At 31.0% G+C, this 16614-nt stretch overlaps 5 protein-coding genes across 12 annotated transcripts in view; 2 read left to right on the forward strand and 3 right to left on the reverse strand.

Moving 5' to 3' along the window:
• LOC131665670 (histone demethylase UTY) overlaps positions 1-1049 on the reverse strand; it is a 56032-nt gene extending 54983 nt beyond the window's left edge. Inside the window, exons 1-3 of one of the 2 annotated variants that reach the window (XM_058937726.1) lie at positions 843-1049; positions 319-587; positions 121-229 (exon numbers count right to left, since the gene is read on the reverse strand). In XM_058937726.1, the coding sequence (XP_058793709.1) occupies positions 121-229; positions 319-587; positions 843-910 (446 nt within the window). In that variant the 5' untranslated portion in view covers positions 911-1049. The remainder of the gene's footprint in view (positions 1-120; positions 230-318; positions 588-842) is intronic. The other variant, XM_058937727.1, reaches the window with a different exon arrangement.
• Positions 1050-1321: 272 nt separating this feature from the next.
• LOC131665576 (FUN14 domain-containing protein 1) lies at positions 1322-5723 on the forward strand. Of its 4 annotated transcripts, none has more exons than XM_058937549.1 (5): positions 1327-1671; positions 1758-1939; positions 2729-2887; positions 2969-3164; positions 4451-5720. In XM_058937549.1, exons 3-5 carry the CDS (start codon positions 2736-2738, stop codon positions 4640-4642), a joined length of 540 nt encoding a protein of 179 aa, XP_058793532.1. In that variant the 5' UTR covers positions 1327-1671; positions 1758-1939; positions 2729-2735; the 3' UTR covers positions 4643-5720. The 4 variants fall into 4 exon arrangements, with proteins under 4 accessions (XP_058793533.1, XP_058793532.1, XP_058793531.1 ...); XM_058937548.1 differs by having other exon boundaries at positions 1327-1647; XM_058937550.1 differs by lacking the exon at positions 1758-1939 and having other exon boundaries at positions 1322-1647; positions 4451-5723.
• Positions 5724-5792: 69 nt separating this feature from the next.
• Positions 5793-8604, reverse strand: LOC131665574 (integrator complex subunit 9-like). The gene is made up of 8 exons (XM_058937547.1): positions 8416-8604; positions 8011-8205; positions 7292-7943; positions 6798-7214; positions 6522-6733; positions 6263-6448; positions 6000-6200; positions 5793-5928 (listed from the first exon to the last, which is right to left on the reverse strand). The coding sequence occupies exons 1-8, from the start codon at positions 8422-8424 to the stop codon at positions 5812-5814; spliced, it is 1989 nt and encodes a 662-aa protein (XP_058793530.1). The 5' UTR covers positions 8425-8604; the 3' UTR covers positions 5793-5811.
• Positions 8605-8925: 321 nt separating this feature from the next.
• LOC131665648 (tudor domain-containing protein 7-like) lies at positions 8926-13791 on the reverse strand. Of its 3 annotated transcripts, none has more exons than XM_058937691.1 (11): positions 13596-13791; positions 13104-13161; positions 11872-12411; positions 11648-11797; positions 11093-11575; positions 10693-11037; positions 10235-10611; positions 9985-10165; positions 9785-9912; positions 9564-9715; positions 8926-9472 (listed from the first exon to the last, which is right to left on the reverse strand). In XM_058937691.1, exons 1-11 carry the CDS (start codon positions 13652-13654, stop codon positions 9219-9221), a joined length of 2727 nt encoding a protein of 908 aa, XP_058793674.1. In that variant the 5' UTR covers positions 13655-13791; the 3' UTR covers positions 8926-9218. The 3 variants fall into 3 exon arrangements, with proteins under 3 accessions (XP_058793674.1, XP_058793672.1, XP_058793675.1); XM_058937689.1 differs by having other exon boundaries at positions 11872-12414; XM_058937692.1 differs by lacking the exons at positions 13104-13161; positions 13596-13791 and adding an exon at positions 12672-12807 and having other exon boundaries at positions 11872-12414.
• A 123-nt stretch (positions 13792-13914) lies between these two features.
• LOC131665651 (metallo-beta-lactamase domain-containing protein 1-like) lies at positions 13915-16452 on the forward strand. 2 transcript variants are annotated; one of them, XM_058937694.1, is made up of 4 exons: positions 13915-14211; positions 14498-14665; positions 14733-14852; positions 14931-16452. In XM_058937694.1, the coding sequence occupies exons 1-4, from the start codon at positions 14055-14057 to the stop codon at positions 15152-15154; spliced, it is 669 nt and encodes a 222-aa protein (XP_058793677.1). In that variant the 5' UTR covers positions 13915-14054; the 3' UTR covers positions 15155-16452. The 2 variants fall into 2 exon arrangements, with proteins under 2 accessions (XP_058793677.1, XP_058793679.1); XM_058937696.1 differs by having other exon boundaries at positions 14733-14825.
• Positions 16453-16614: the final 162 nt, after the last annotated feature.

The following is a 16614-nucleotide window of genomic DNA, read 5'->3' on the forward strand; positions in this document are numbered from 1 at the left end:
TCAACAATGATAGCAAATTAGCCATTCAATGAGTTTAGAATACATTTGATATTCTTACATATTCTTAGAATGTAAAAACAAATTTTGTTTATTGAGTATACAAATGGAATGTTAACTCACCATGAATAAGCATTAAAGTGAAAATAAACCAATCCTTGTCCATAAAGAAAGGAGGCATCCTTCCAATAATCCCCCTTTAATTCATAGAACTTTTGATACGCAGACATTGCTGGTAGAACAAAGAGATATCAATGATTACTTAACTTTCTTCCAGCTAAATATGGCTCAATAGATAAGCAACAATTCAGCTACTAGTACCTTTGTTATAATCTTCAAGCAACAAATGAAAATGACCTAATTTGCAGTATGTCTTAGGATCAATACTGATACCCTTATCTTCTTCGTCATCATTGTCATCATCATCCTTAGAGCCTTCTAAATTGGTTTTAGTACTGTCAGCCTTTCTCCGTTGTTTTTCAGACTGAGCCTGTACAAGCATCTTTTCCAAATATTTTATTGCACGTACTACCAGAGCTTTTTTCTTGGTCTGTTCTGGAGAATTCAACTTTAAAAAGCCAAATTGCCAACTGAAACAAATTTTCCACGTTACATTATATAACAGAAAAAAGAAATACATTAACTACACAAAGTAAACAAACCGATCGACCGACATGAAAAAAAATGACTGGTCCCCAAAAAATCAAAACAATCTGTACCCGCCCACACTGCTTACAAACAATATCGAATGGGAAACAGTTCATAAAACAAAGTGGAGCACAGTAAGTGAGAGTGATATAGAGCGAAATGTAGGCAAAGATGTCAGTAAAACTTTGTGTGCTAACCTATCGAGTTCCGAGAGTATCTGTAACTCCTGGGGTGTTAAATTGATTTCGTCTGTTTCCTGGGCCATTTTTACACATCTAAACACTTAACACATATGCGCGCGAAGAGACGTTTTACGATGACGAACGAACCAATAATCGGCAGTCAAGATCAACGCGGCATCATTCTTATTCCCCGGGGAAGATGCACCACGACGACGGACGACATTAGGTTACGGAACAACGCGATCGCCGATACATACACGGTGTATGTGCAGTATATACGTGTAGGTGCGCGCGCACAGCAGCTACGAAGGGATAAAATACGAAATTACTATGAGTGCTGTAAATTATAACGCGCTATATATGTGTATGTATATCAACCATACAAAAACTTATCGACTGTAGGTGTCGCGTTCGTTCGTTTCGTTTTAATGGCTGTGGGTACCTGAGGACTCCGATGCGCCACAGTGTAGGTGTCGCGAATAGTCAATGGTCAGTTTTTGCGCTGCAGTTTGAATGGCCAAATAATTATTGTTTTTTTACGTGTAAACAGATTATGACGGTGGAAATATCGTTCAAAATGTTTACTTTCATTAAGTACTTTAAAACCGTAATTTTATTACAATCTAAACATTTTTAGTATGTAAACAAATAGTATAACATCATATACTTTATTTCAAGAGGAATTCTAATGTACTGTAATTTGTGTAAGATATGTGCATGTCTAAATTCAGAAGTAGTGAGCTCAGCAAAACATAAATACAGTGACATCAGAGAGATAGAATTTTTGACATCATCAATCTATATTTACCAATCTAACAACGTAAGTCTCTCGTCTGTCAAACAGGTGATTGTTTAACCATTTCGTTCTCCATAGCAACAGGCACGTCATTTCCTAACCCTCCTATTACAAAGAATATAACAAAATTCCAGTGCACCTCAGGTCTTGTAAAATTAGTTAGTGCATTATCATATCAGTGTGGAGTTCCTATAGTCTGTGGGGATCCTGCGCTCTTGCGTCAGTCGTTGTTCGATCTGTTAACGGGAAAGTAGAACAGCAAAGGCTGCGCCGTGTTCCCGACAAATTTTCAGTGGCCGAGGAAGTTAACTCGCAGGTATCGTAAAACTTAAAGTAAGCCTTTGATTATTGCGGTAAACGTGAATGAAAAGGGCAATAAAGTAAATTTGCCTAGAGTTGATTTTCATTGTCGCCATCCGTGTTGGAATAAGGCAGAAAGAGGTAGTGAGTGAAAAGTCTGTGTGGATGGGCTATTGATTTTTCTGCGATCGAGGTGGCCGCCCCGATTTCGCTACCTTTTATTGTGGTTGTGAATTCGCTCTTTTAACTCGGTTCATTCAATTTAAGCATTAAAATATTTTTCATTTTGGAGTTTCATAGAGGGTAGCATCTGTTTGTCTATATATAGCTTTATAACTGTACTTAAACTTGCAGTTGCATTCTAATTCGTTTTTACATTCTATAATTCGGTATATGCAAATTCTTTGAGAGCATTGTATCCTGACTGTTAGTGCAAAATTGACCTTGGTCTTTTAGCTCTTTGTTGCCGTTAGTCATTTGAATTTTTACTTGCTTGCTTTTTATAAATAAACTTATAAATAGAAAACATGTTTATGAATAGAAAACTTCCTATGACCTTTAAGCAGCAACTTAAAATATCTCATTAATGTAATTGTAGTGAATAAAGTTAAGTCAGTGAGCACACGTACACCATATCATACAGTTATTTATTTCAAATATTTAATTTTATTTAGTGAGATAATAATTTTTGTATATCTAACTAGTGGCCATACATAAATTTTTCCAGTCAATGCATATAAATGAAACTTTAATAACTAGTAATTATTTTCTCATGTGAATAACAGTGTAATCTTTTTTTACATAGAATCAAAATGAGTCTTCCTTCAAAGAAAACCAAGGATGATGCTAACAGAGAAGTGTCAGATGTCGCTAAAGATGCCAAGAGTTTCATTGAAAAAATTTTGGGTGATGTTAGTAAAACATCTGCTACTAAACAGATAATCATTGGAACTACGTCAGGATGGTAAAAATGATCCCTCATCAAATTTAAGTCATCTTTTTTTCAATTTTTATTCAGTCAAATTGTTAAAATTTCTTGTTTTAGGGCCACTGGCTTTATGACCATGAAAGTTGGAAAAGTTGCAGCCTTTGCTGTTGGTGGTGGCATCATCATGCTTCAAATTGCCGCAAATCAGGGATACATCAAAATTAACTGGGACAAGATTCAAAAGAAGGCTGACAAAATCACAGACAAAGTCGAAGAAAAACTAACTGGTGAAGGTCCAAAACTAATGGATAAGGTGAGTTTGGTGATTTTCTATAATTTCATTATCAACTGCTATATATTTATACTAGAAAATCACTTCAGTGTCATTTAAATCTAATAATGTAATATCTTCTTTGAGCTGAATTTTTGCATGTGTACAAATATAACTAAATTTTTGATCAAGCTTATTAAATTTTTATTATCTTAAAGTTTTTTATCAATATATTGTGACACATAACACCTACAATATTTGCAATTCATCACTGCATATTTTATTGTATTCAATAAATAAAATGTGTTTGTCATACTTTAATTCATGAATATTTTAAAAGATATTTTTAAATTAAATCATATAAAACTTATTTGATTTTCTAGTTTAAATAGTGTATGAAGAGGTCATTAAATTCACCTATCAGAATCAATATTCTGTATGATTTTCAGGTAGGAAAATTCTGTCGAGCAAACACATTTTTGGCTACCAGTTTTCTTGGTGGCTTTATAATCGGCCTAGCTTCATAAATCCGATAATCGTGGCTTCTGTATTATATAAAAATTAAATAAGACGTAAATAAGACTTCACCTAATTCAATTGTATAATTTTTTAAGATAGCCAAAGAAAATTTTGAAAATAACTTTTTACGAATTGCCTAAATTTTTCTGAAAAATTAAAAAACGTTTAGAAAATCAATTGAGGAAAATCAATTCAGGAAAGTGTTTTTGTTTTATATTACTCTTGTGAAAAATTGTTTTATATTTCCAAATTGATTTTTCAAAGTTGATTTGAAACTAGAAGCTCGAAACATACTAATAAAATGTACAATATATTATATATTTATAGTATAAAGCCAAAATTTGGCCTAATATAAAGTTTAGAAAGAACTAAATAAGTTGACTGATTCATTAATGAAATATTTTTTATGACAGTTTTCAATATAATAATTCAATCTTAATATCTACAAAAAATTATCAATAAAAAAATGAATCAGTCACACCCTAGTACAAGTTCTTATCACGTTCTGTTTGCTAATATACATTTAAATGAACGAATGATTGCCCAAATTACCTCAACCACATATCTTACCAACAGAATACTATTGTTTGAAAAAGAACGTAAAGACTGCCTTGTGTATTACAACAGTTTAAATAAAAACCAATTCTAAAACTTCCATAGTTTTTCTATCTTCTTAATTCTAATCATATCTCTCATGCAATCAGAAAATAACAGTTAAATTAGTGTTCAAATTTAAATAAAAACAATAGATGACTTGACTAACGAAAATAAAATTACAAGAACAAGTGCAAATCTGAGGGTGCTTGCAGATGGAGAGGTACGTGGACAAGAAGCTGAACAAGGCCGAGCAGCTGTTGAAGAACGGTGAATCACGTGGACGTCGTTGGTATCAAAACATCTGTTCAACTGGCGATGGTGAACCATTCCGTGCTAAGGAAATACACTTCTTCTTGGTATCTTTCGCCGCGGGTGTGGCGATAGGCTTGGCATCGGCCAACTAGGTAAACGAGTGCTGCGCTTTGATCGTAGACTTGCGCAGCAAATGGAAACCCAATCAACCTGAAATTATCGCCCCATCAATCGTTGAACCCGTCAATCCTATCGACTCACTTACAAGGTTCGTCGAGGATTTTAAAAAGAATTTTTACGAGTTTCGCGCTTATTGTCGAGCTCGCGTGCCTGAGAGATTATTCTAAAATAGGGCATCATTTCTTTTGGGTTCTAACTGCCCGTTTTGGTTGGATAAGCGTTTATCTATTGATACAACGATTGTGAATTTGCAATTTTCTTATTTCATTTCTCATTGATCGCGCGAATTGTTATAAAAAATATGGTATTACCTTAAAGTGTGATCTAACGTTGTACTGGAATCTATTCAATTATATAATAGGTAAAAATACAGCTTTATCAATGCTAATCCAATCAAACGAATGAAAAACTGACCATCTAAAAAAATGCATATATGCGTTTAAAATGCAGCACGATTAAGAAAAAATACTTTAGAATGAAAGAAAAAAAAGAATAGTATAATAGTATACTTTAGTACATATTCATAAACTGTCATTCAAACAATCTACTAGTGTTTTAAGCCAATCAATTAATCTTATACAATGATCTTTTTTTTTATTGTACGTATTTATTTCTCAGTAATTAGTTTTGAATTTTTGAACGAATTTACCGAATTTTTATTTACAATAATCGTGTGAGATTGATTTTTTGGTTGTTGCATTTGAAATGTTTTCTTGATATGTACATAAAATATTGGCACTCCCTTCGCTTTTTAGTCCTAACACTCAGTTGTTTGTGTTCATATTAGTGTAAATTATTATATTTTTTCGCTTTGAGAGTGCATACTTACACAAATACACGCATATAGCCGATAATGTAAGAGAAAAATATGAGTTTCGGGCTATCTCGGAATGATACTTGTTGAATAGTATTATAAAAAAGAAACTTATGTAATGTAGCACTTAAATGTAAAGCAAAAAAGCAAGGAATCTGTATATTGAAATATCTAAAAACATATGCATAAAACCTTGCGTGTTAGCAAGGCGTCGAGCGACGTTTAGTTCTGTGAATCACAATAAACGATGATTATATTATCACGTACAAAAAATGAACATTATTTTTATAACGACCTTTTCATTTAATTAAAACTCTATATTTAATTTTAAAATCGTTTTAGGCACTGCATTATTATGTTTCTCAGCCTTCGTCTTAATTTTTGGTCGCTATTGCAAAATATATGAGTCGAGCTGTCACTTATTTGTATAAGCGTGTCGTCCGGCTGTAACAACAAATAAATTCTAATAGTAAAATACCCCAATCTAGAACCCACTTAAATGAAAAATTTCTTACTAAATGAATACTGATCGACGTAGGTGTGTGCTGTAACTTTGCACCAGTGATTCCTTCTTGATTCAGCTTCTGAAGAAGTTCCTGAGGATCCAAGTTTCCGTACTCGTGTCGTCTCTCTTTCAAAACGTCTTCTTTAAAAATAATTTGGTCCTTAATTGAAGCTTTTCGTTTTCTGTTTTCGGGGGGCCTTTCCGGCAAACTCTAAAAATAAAGTTAGAATTTACATTCCATCAAAAGAACAAAACATTGCTTAATAAATATACCTTGATTGTGTAAACGTTATCTTTCACTTCAAGCTCTCCACTAATAGAAGCTAAACTCAATCCTGGCCGAATTTCACTCGGGATGATATTTTCAGCCAGACCTGGTTCAATGAATACTCGTCCTTTCTTCCTCTTCATTGGAAGTTTTATTACTTCACCTCTTTTAAATGTGATCAATGACTTTTCCTATAAAATTAAAACACATTTCATTAACAATTAATTTTATAAATCAATAACTCACATTGAAATAGTTACATACCCCCACTGGTTCAATAACCAAATCAGTCCTATGAGGTGCAGTTAGCGGCGGTTGCACATACCGCTCAGGTACAACTAGATTCTCTGGTTTCAAGTCTCGGATTAATTTATTTGCTTGTGTGAAATTCAACGATGTGTCTATTGGACAATGTACAGCTTTCATCGCGAGTGGTTGGAAAGGTGCTAACGCTTCGTGGTATGGAAAATCAGGCTCTGAAAAATTAAAAAGATTTAAAAATATACAATAATTGATTGCTAAGAAAAATTGAAATCTCACCTGTGAATATGACGGTATGCTGAGGATTGTTGCCCCACATCTGTATGAAATGTACCGCATCACCAAATCTTAAACTAGGATGTCCACAGAAAACAACACAAGGTTGCCTAAAATCAGTGCTGAATCCTTCAGCATAAGTGGAAGTGTAATGTTTTAGTCTGGCATTTTTTACAAGAAATGCATGTGGGAAGGGTTCTTCAGGTAGATAAACTCTGTTTTGTTTATTTGTTGACAGCCATTCTGCTAAAATATTCGAGTAAGCCAGAGATGTTTCTGCCACTGGAGATATGAAGAATAGAGGAACTGCAGAGAAGCCTGATTTGTCAAGGTGAGAACTAAGACATTCAAACAAGTCGTATACTACTCCTGAAGGATAGCAAGGTATCAAAACACAGCCTCCAGTTCTTAATGTCATTGCTATGAAAAATAAAAATTGATTAATAAAAGAAAATGTTTATATATAATATACTATTAAAATTATAAAAGCATCTTACCCACTGTCATACACAATTCACCCAACATCGTATCAGGATTAGCAGTAGGCATCTGGGCCAAACCAGTGAGAATTAACACATTGGCATGTTTCAAAGTTGTTTGCTCCATAGGCCTTGGATGAGTTGTAAGTGTAGATGATCCACTAACATATGCAACTTTCTCATGATCACTTGATATTAGCCAATTGCTACTTCCCAAACAATACCCTGAGCTTATAGGAGTTACAGATAAAGCACCATAGATATCTATTTTCTGATCATAGCCAACCAGTTGGATGTTAGCTAATGCTGAATTCACAGCTGCCATTGAATATATATGTTTCCAGGACTTTGGTTTAAAAGCATCAGACAAAGGTGGTGGTAATATATGCAACATCTCTTTCCAGTACCTTGCCATTGTATCTCTTGGTGTTTGCTCAATATACTCTACTAGTTCTTCCATGAAAAATCTGCCAATTTGAAGTGTAGGTTCTGTCGCATATATGACACCTTTGAAACCTGTACCTTCTGTGATTAAAGGTAATGCCAACATGCAAGTGTAGTTTGATATTAGAATGGCATCAATCTCTGAAAAGTCTATAATTTTGTCTAAAGGTGGACAAAATTCTGGAGTTGAATCTACAAATACCCTGCCACAACATTCTTTCAGTTCCTACAAAAGAGCATAATTAAATTTAATAATAATAAAATTTAAGATTATCTACTTGTAGCAGACTTACCCCTTCTATTTGCCAGTCCTGATAGTTATCACGAGGAACCCAATTTATCAGTGAATTAAACTTAGCACTAGGTATCATAGGCATTGGCATAAAATTTAGTACTGACTGCATGTTTAGTCCACAGTCGAGCATTAATGTAATGCCCTTGAATGTGAGAACTAGACATGGTTTTGTTGGCTCACTAGATAAACTGTACTATAATAATCAACAATCAGTTAAAGGTTAGAATTTATTCAGAATAATACATAAATCGTTATTTATCAGCGTTTATGACTGATAAATAAATAAGATTAGATTAAAGAATAGAATGAATACACAAATATTAAATAGGTTATCTTTGATCTAACATGAATTATCAGATATTGATGAAAGAATAGAAACAAACTTTTTTAACATTTAACTTACCAACTTCATCTTTTAATAATTTATCAAACAATCAACAAGTAGAAACAAACGGCACTTTTTTACCCATTTTTTCGGTCGAATATCTCTCAAAGCTTTGATGACAACCAGAATGTTTTTATTAAAGTTCATTCGGTGATCAGGTTAGTATAGGTGCAAACGACCATATCGACACTGATTGTCAATTCTATTCACTATATTCAAATAAATCTCGTAAGTGAATCATCTAAAATAAATATATCTGTTTTATTGGCTCAAAAAATAAATGCACTGCCAATTACGTAAGAATACGCTTTCAAGTCACATGTAATTTTTAAATTTGTCTACGTTTTCTTCTTATTCTAAATCTTATATTTATAGTCGATATAAATTTGGTCAAGTCGCTACCTGTTAAGCTATTCAAATATTGAAGTATAACACAAAAGTTTAAATAATTATAATGTATTATTTTTCATAGTTTTAAAATAAAAAAGAACAATAATTTTTAAATATACTGTACAATAATTTTTATTGTTATACTTTATGACCATCAAATAGTTTCAAACCATAGTAAAATGTATAAAATTAAACAAATAATAACTAACTATTACATAAATATGAAAATTAAAAAGACGATTCATTCGTTGTCTCGAAATCGTATTTCAAAATTACGTCTTTTTTCTAGAGTAACTACATGTTATTAAAAATGTATCCCAAACTAACATAAAATATATATGCATATTAACATCGTTATAAACTGTGATTTCGAATATTATCGTTAGCAAAAAATTCATTCTGCCAAAAAAACAGAAATACTGTTGATGTTCTTAACATCTTTCAGCTATATCATATTTAACTAGTAAATCAGCTATATCAATATCTTCATCACTTGAACTTGTATCAATAAGTTCAAGGCTATAAATGACTTCCTTGGTTATTGGAGTTTTTACGGGATTTTCTAGAGACTTTGATTTGAAATTCCGTTGGCTAACTACTCGACTGACAAAATTTTTCGACTGTGTTAACTCTTGAAACTTCAAACAAGCCATGACTGTCCATTCTTTGGAAGTTGGTTTCACACCTGAAAATACAATATTTTTTTCCTAGTAAGTTAGTCAAATTTGAAGAAAGAAACAGATGTATTCAGTGTCATTATGGGCAAAAAAACTCACCATTCAATTCAGCCCAAATCGCTTGGTAAGGTAATCTATAATATTCATGTTCCAAAGGCACCATATTACTAATATCAACATTTTTGTATGACCCATAATCGCAGCAATATACTGAGGCAGTTTGTTTGTCTCTTACTTCAGTTACATAAGCCCTGAAAAAAAATTAATTTAATTACTTTGATGATTGGTTTCACTACTTATTTAAATGATACATTCCTTACCGACACCAATCACGATTATTGTTTTCTAATGATTTACAAGCATAAAGCTGACCAACTTTGATTGAATCGTAAGTTAATGTTGGTCCTTGATAAACTCTACAAGTTTCAGACATTTTGTATATCATCTTCTACAACGATACAATATCATACAAAAATATTTCAAATACACTCTCACTTAACGAAAAAAAAAGATTTCTTACATTAAAGTGTAAATTTTTGTTACGAAGGAGTTGTACAACAAAATGGGATGGATCACTAGACATAAAAACATGCACATCAAAGTAGCCTTGGGGAACCTGTGGTGCTTCAATAACTGAGCTCAAACACATGGCCATGCACACTCCTCTTTCTTGATTATTGTGTATTTTACGAATCCTTGATCTGAAACCAAAATTTATTAGTGACTACTATTACAATTTCTTTTTAAGGCATCAGGCACAATAATAATACATTTTTTCCTTGTTTATTTTCAATTCCAGCTCTTTTTTACTTGCTTCTGTATTAGAAATTTTAAATGACTTCAATGATTGCACTAATGAAGTACTGAAATCTTTGTCACTTGATGTGCTAATTGAATGGTTAGACTTAGCCAGCTCATTATCATCATGTTTACTTGATATTTCTTTATTCAGAAACAACAAAGCATCATTAATTGAAATAAAAAAATTACTTTCAGTCTTCTTTAACAACTGAACTCTAGAGATGTCATTGCTATCTGCTGTAGTGACAAACTTCACATGAATTTTATTTCTAGAAATTACTTTCTGAAGAGTTGATAATATCTTAGGATCTAAAATAGGAATTTGGTCCAACTGAACTTCAATAGCCTATTGAATAAAAGATAATGGATCTTGAATTTGAAAAAACAAATTTTACTATTTTAGAAATTCTAATCGAGAATGACTTACTTGAGGTGGATAATTTGCCAAAATATTGCAAACTTTTTCCAATGAAATAATATTGTTTTTGTTCACCTCATTTAGTGATCCAACATCAATCAAAAATATTTTAACCTCATTATCATCTATAAACTTCATTATTTTTCCGCGATACCATCTTTTATCTTTGTTAAATTTTACAAAATAAATTTGATTTATGTCATACTTTACTTTTTGATGTACATAATGTTCATTGTCATTTAGTTCTTTTATTGCCTTTTCCATTAATAAATTGAAATATCTAAAGCTTGGTATATCTAACTGTATATAAATTCTATTTTTTAAATGAGAAACATGTGCAGGTACAATATTGTTCTGCAAAATAAAAATTATTGTAATATCCCTAAAAATTCTAAATCAATATACTTACTCTTTGAATGTATAGCTTGGGATTCAACATTTTTTCCAACATTTGACACATAATCAGTTCATTAACATTGATCATTTCATTATTGTCATTAGTAAAGTATAGTTGAACTGATAAATAATCTACAGTAACTGAAGTAACTTTTACATACATAATTTTATTATACAGTTCAGCATTCAAAATTAATTGTAATTCGTCAAAATCTGTAAAGATTTCCAAGCCAGTTAAAACCATTTTTACAGCCTGAGCAGGTAGTATGCAAAATTGAGAACTGAGTTGGTGTAATTTGTTTAAAGCAACATCATCCTTCTCTCCACTGTCAATAAAAAACACAGTAGCAGTGGAATCATTGCATTGAAGACACTTTACCCTATGCCATGATTTATCCTTTATAGCATAATATGCATTTTGGATTATTCTGTTATTAGAGGTTTTTGAACATTCATAAAACGATTTCATTTGAGTTGCAAGCTCTACTACTTTTCCCTGTAAACCAAGCAGATTTTATGTTAAAATTGTTATTTTACTTTTGCAAAATATTATATTATAAAATCTTACAAGGTGGTTTTCATCCATTATAACTCCCCATACCTCTGAAACATTTTTGCAATAATGTATGTTGACCCAAAATTCATTACCTAATGTGTTGAGTTCCAGAAGAACTGATTTTATCATTGGCAATTCCATTTGTTTGCTTGAATCTGAAACCTTTATTAAAAATATTAATAAAAAATGATCTTTTCAGTATTACCTACAAATTAGTTTTAAATACAATTATTTACCTTTCTATTTATTACTGAGCTTTGTGTATTTTCTTTTAACACAACACTGAATGTCCAACTATTAAGTAAATCTGATGGCAAAGTTTCACCATAAGTTTGTTGGTACAAACTTTTAAAAATTTCTTTTAACCCAGTATTCAGATGGAAATCGATGAGTTTTAAAACTCTCTCTGTTAAAATATCATTACTAATTGAAACTAATGAAGAATTATTCTTGTAATCATAAAATTTGTCATTTAAACCATGGCTCTCTTTTATATCAATATTTTCATTACTACTCGGTTCATGTGAAAAGTTTTTGTTATAGTAAAAGGCAGAGCATTCTGACTTTGTACCTGTACATAGACTGCTATTAGTCAATTCTAAATTACTATAACAATTTCTTGGTATTGATGGATTGTTAACAATAGTCTGCTTGAACTTTACTATGTTATTTTCATCAAAAGTTTGACATCTGCGATGAGGTGGTATATATGGCTCAAAACCATACAATTTCTTTTTAGGTAAGTAGTGAAGAAAATCCATATTTCTTGGTATTGACTGCTGGATTAAAAATTTATAAATCATACATTAATGACATTGATATCGATATTTTTTATTAACAAGTTGAATGAGAGACAATGACATACAAATAATTAATTGCCTTTTTAAATCTTAAAAAATATATATAATTTTTTTTATAACATTGAAGATAGTTATGTTTTACTAAAATTATTTCAAAAATCGTATGAAGTAACTATAAATGTTACATAGTTCATACTACAAATGTATAAATGAATGTAGTAAGAAATAGTATATACCAAAACTAGTGCCGTAAACGAAACTTAATGATACGGCGAGTTAACGCCCGAATATAGCGAGGGCGGTTAACGCCGTACCCTCAAGTCATGGCACGACAGTATCGTTTATCACTTTATAGCGCTGCCTTTAAATCCGCACATACGATTCATCTTTCGGTGACTTAGTTCGAAATACCACACACACACACACACAGTGAGGTATAAAGTACGGTGCCGTTATTAACAATTTACGTTATGCAATACTATAAAATATATTTTATTTATAAAAGTTTTATAGTTAAAAAATTATTTCAAAGTAAATAACATATATGATCCATATATGCATGAAATCTGTAATGTTAAAAACAAAAATCAACGTCATATTATGGTTTTTACTGAATTTTACTTAATTTAATGTTGGAAGATAAAAATAAAATAAAATGTAAAAATTACCATATGATTCTCATTTGTTGGGGTTCTTATTCTACATTGTGATTGATCAAATCTTCCACTGAAAATCAAAATTTAACTAGTCATTTCAAATAATATCGTGCATTTTTTATACACAAATCTAACTAATCGAAATACTAATATAAAATCAAATATATGGAACAATAATTAAAAAAAAAAATAAATAAATCAGACAAAAAGAAATTTTCACAACAGCCGTTGAGACTCTTCTTTGTTTTTACTTCCACACGCCCTTATTGACATTCACGACGTATCAAAGTCTCAACAAAGAATTCATCATAAATGAAGTCCGACTAAACCTGATACTGTATCTAACAATGTTCAGTGAAATCAGTATCATTTTCATTCACATGCACATCCGATAAGTAATCATTTTAATTTTTCAGTAAAATATCTTAATCCAAGCTTTGAAACTTGACACTGAAAAATCAAAAAGAAAGTAATCACGCGATCTCTTGTGTTCGTCATACTCACCTAGTAGTAATACTTAAACATTTTCCATAAAATTTCACCTGCCTCTCACTCTCACCCATATCGTAATTGAATTTTAATAAATCACCGATACTTAATTATAACGTAATCCTTCATAATAGTCGTACACTAACGAATGGTATAAAGCTCTTGGGGAAACTAGTCGTAACAAGTCGCCAGTCACCGCACTTGGCTTTCTACGAATCGTCGATTTCAATTCAGTATCGCGCCGGTGCCACCACTTTACCAATTATAAATTTCCTCCACATCTCCCCCCTACTAAGCACCCGGCACTGCACCGGTACCAGTCTGCGCACGCGCATCAGTGCTGGATAGCAGAGTCCCTGAGGCTGAACCCTATCTAACATTACTTTCATAAACATTGGTTGCATAAAAAGTTATTGTTATGCTTTTGAGTCTGACCGAAACTAAGTATTTTGTTTGTTCAATATTTATTTAAATATGAGCGAAGTTATAGTACTGTTTGAGGGTTATTCTACTCAAATTGACGATGTCACAATGGATGCAAATTGCAGTTGTGTTTTAATTAAAACAGCTGAAAAACACAATATCATTGTTGATACTATGACTGCCTGGGACAAACAGGATATTATTGATGGTAAAAGTATTTAGCATATCTTTAGTTTTGAGTTTGGAAAATGTTACAAACAATTTTGACTACAACATGTACATATAGTAATAAATTATGAATAAATTAATTGCAACAATGTTATAATAATATTTGAGAGTAATTATAAAAATCCATATAAAATATACATTTTTTTGGGCAATTTATTGATCTAAAGAAGAATTTCTGATAAGGAAGAATATTTGGAATAACAAAAGCATACGTCGTTAAATTTATTGTCATAGAAAATTGCCTAATAAATATTTGATTTTTTCAGCTTTAGCCAAGCATAATTTAAGTCCTGACGATATAAAGTATGTTATATGTTCACACAGTCATGCAGATCACATAGGAAACAACAATTTATTTTTGAAAGCAGAAGAACATATTGTTGGATGTACTGTACATCACAACACACTATTCCATGAAAGAAACATTAAAACTTGTAAGTATAAACTTATTCTTACTCTTCAGATAAATATGGTCATCCTCTGTCATTAATATTTTTACAGCTGTTTATAATATTACCAAAGGAGTCAAAGTAATATCAACTCCAGGGCATACAGCAGAAGATGTTACAGTTTTGGTGGATGGAAAGTTTAATGGTGAGACAGCCAGAGTTGCAATAACAGGTTCATACTTGGAATTTTTGATATTTGAGTATTCAAGTATGATTTGAAATAAAATTTCATGCGCAATAAAATTTTCAGGTGATTTATTTGAAAAAGAAGAAGATGTGAATAAACCATCTATATGGATGAATTTTGGTATGCCTGAACTCAGAGAACATCAAGCAACATCACGTTATATGATTGCAGATTTTGCAGATGTTATCATTCCAGGTCATGGTTCATTTTTCCACGTTACAAATGAAATTAAAAAAAAACTAATGAATCAGCTAGAAATGATAAAATGTGGAATACTTACAGCGTAGTAACTATAGATTTATAATGATGAATACAATATGCTGTTATAAAAATTGTAGAAAATTTTATATATATATAAACACATTGGTAAGGTAGAATAGAATCTATTGAAGTGTCTTTTAGAGAAGTAATTGTGATAATTTTGTACTTGTAAATTCATATAATACTTATATAAATTATATACTTTTATAATATAATACTTTTTCGCTTTGTACAAAGTGACATTAAAAAACAAAAAAAAATTATAAGTTTGATTCAAATTTGATATAAATATTATCTAATTTACCATAAAATAAATTCAAGGATGGTATTAAAATAGAAGTATAATTAGCTGACAATGGATCAGTTGTTTTTAAACTTTATGACTACTAAAATTTAACAATTATTCTTTTGACTCAGCCCATAGTGTAAAATGAATTTTTTACTATCACATTAATACTAAATTCATATTTTTACATGATATTGATAGTTTAGAATTATATGTAGAAACTATCGTGGCATACTCAAGTTATAATTTAAAATAGAAGATACATTATATTGCATAAAACTTTTTTATTAGAAAATGTTCATTGTACATTAAACAATTGTGGTAATGAGTCAATGAATGTTCAATCTTGTATTTTCACATGCAAAACTATAACACTTTTATCCTTTTCCGAGCGTAAAAAATCTACAAAATGACGCGTTGAACGTCAAAATCGGATAAATAGCGTTTGAGTTACTGCAAAACAACCATTACAGTGAGAAATATGTTAATTAATTAATAACTTTTATAATTCACAAAATATTGATTTGTAATGCTGTATAAACTGAGATTTTTGAAGAGATGAAATTGCGATCTAAATTTAATAAAATATTGAAATTCTTTTTCTATAAAAGTTATTGTTATTAAAAAGGGACGTGCTTGAAAATTAATTTCTTGCAATGTGGGTACGTGTCGTATAAATGTCTTCATTTCCGTGATCATGTGTTAAATTTCAGTTGCTAAAGATTAGCTTTTCAGTGAATGCTATAAATGAATAATTTAATTAATTAATTGAATGGTGTCCATTGTAAACGTGATTATTATTATTGATCAATAGCATCTGAAAGTTATAAGTTTTTAACGAATTTACAAAAAAAATGATCTCGTAAGTGCAATAGGACTAAAGATAGGATTATTTTTTTATTTCCCAGGCCTTTAATTATTAAGATTTTGCAATGAAGTTTTCATCGATGGTTTAAGCGAGAGTTGAACCGTAAAAAAGGAACAAAATAAGTTTCCATTAATAAAATATGAAAACTTTATAAAATTCAAAGATACGAAAAAATTATATATATTGCAGCGATGATGAAAGAATACATCGGGTAATGTAAGAATAAGCGAGGTGATAATCGTTTCATAATCCTGTGGACAAAGCTGCAACTATGACGGTAATCCTTTTCGTGCAGATGTGATCGATATGTAGCGATGAATTAATAATCCTGC

Source organism: Phymastichus coffea, unplaced genomic scaffold (assembly GCF_024137745.1).
Source record: "Phymastichus coffea isolate CEN01 unplaced genomic scaffold, Cenicafe_Pcof_1.1 PCOF00053, whole genome shotgun sequence".
NCBI classification, from domain to species: domain Eukaryota; kingdom Metazoa; phylum Arthropoda; class Insecta; order Hymenoptera; family Eulophidae; genus Phymastichus; species Phymastichus coffea.

What these genes read in the sequence shown, in the direction of transcription:
- LOC131665576 (XM_058937550.1), top strand. Translation starts at nt 2,736, where the DNA reads ATGAGTCTTCCTTCAAAGAAAACCAAGGATGATGCTAACAGAGAAGTG. An exon ending in ATTGGAACTACGTCAGGATG is followed by an intron (nt 2,888 to 2,968) that starts GTAAAAATGATC and finishes TTCTTGTTTTAG; the next exon opens with GGCCACTGGCTTTATGACCA. An exon ending in GTCCAAAACTAATGGATAAG is followed by an intron (nt 3,165 to 4,450) that starts GTGAGTTTGGTG and finishes GGGTGCTTGCAG; the next exon opens with ATGGAGAGGTACGTGGACAA.
- LOC131665574 (XM_058937547.1), bottom strand. An exon ending in GCATACCGTCATATTCACAG is followed by an intron (nt 6,734 to 6,797) that starts GTGAGATTTCAA and finishes TTAATTTTTCAG; the next exon opens with AGCCTGATTTTCCATACCAC. An exon ending in ATAACGTTTACACAATCAAG is followed by an intron (nt 6,201 to 6,262) that starts GTATATTTATTA and finishes CTTTATTTTTAG; the next exon opens with AGTTTGCCGGAAAGGCCCCC.
- LOC131665648 (XM_058937689.1), bottom strand. Translation starts at nt 13,654, where the DNA reads ATGGGTGAGAGTGAGAGGCAGGTGAAATTTTATGGAAAATGTTTAAGT. An exon ending in GCTCAGTAATAAATAGAAAG is followed by an intron (nt 11,798 to 11,871) that starts GTAAATAATTGT and finishes TTTTTAATAAAG; the next exon opens with GTTTCAGATTCAAGCAAACA. An exon ending in AATAATCGTGATTGGTGTCG is followed by an intron (nt 9,716 to 9,784) that starts GTAAGGAATGTA and finishes ATTTTTTTTCAG; the next exon opens with GGCTTATGTAACTGAAGTAA.
- LOC131665651 (XM_058937694.1), top strand. Translation starts at nt 14,055, where the DNA reads ATGAGCGAAGTTATAGTACTGTTTGAGGGTTATTCTACTCAAATTGAC. An exon ending in TGAAAGAAACATTAAAACTT is followed by an intron (nt 14,666 to 14,732) that starts GTAAGTATAAAC and finishes ATATTTTTACAG; the next exon opens with CTGTTTATAATATTACCAAA. An exon ending in AGCCAGAGTTGCAATAACAG is followed by an intron (nt 14,853 to 14,930) that starts GTTCATACTTGG and finishes TAAAATTTTCAG; the next exon opens with GTGATTTATTTGAAAAAGAA.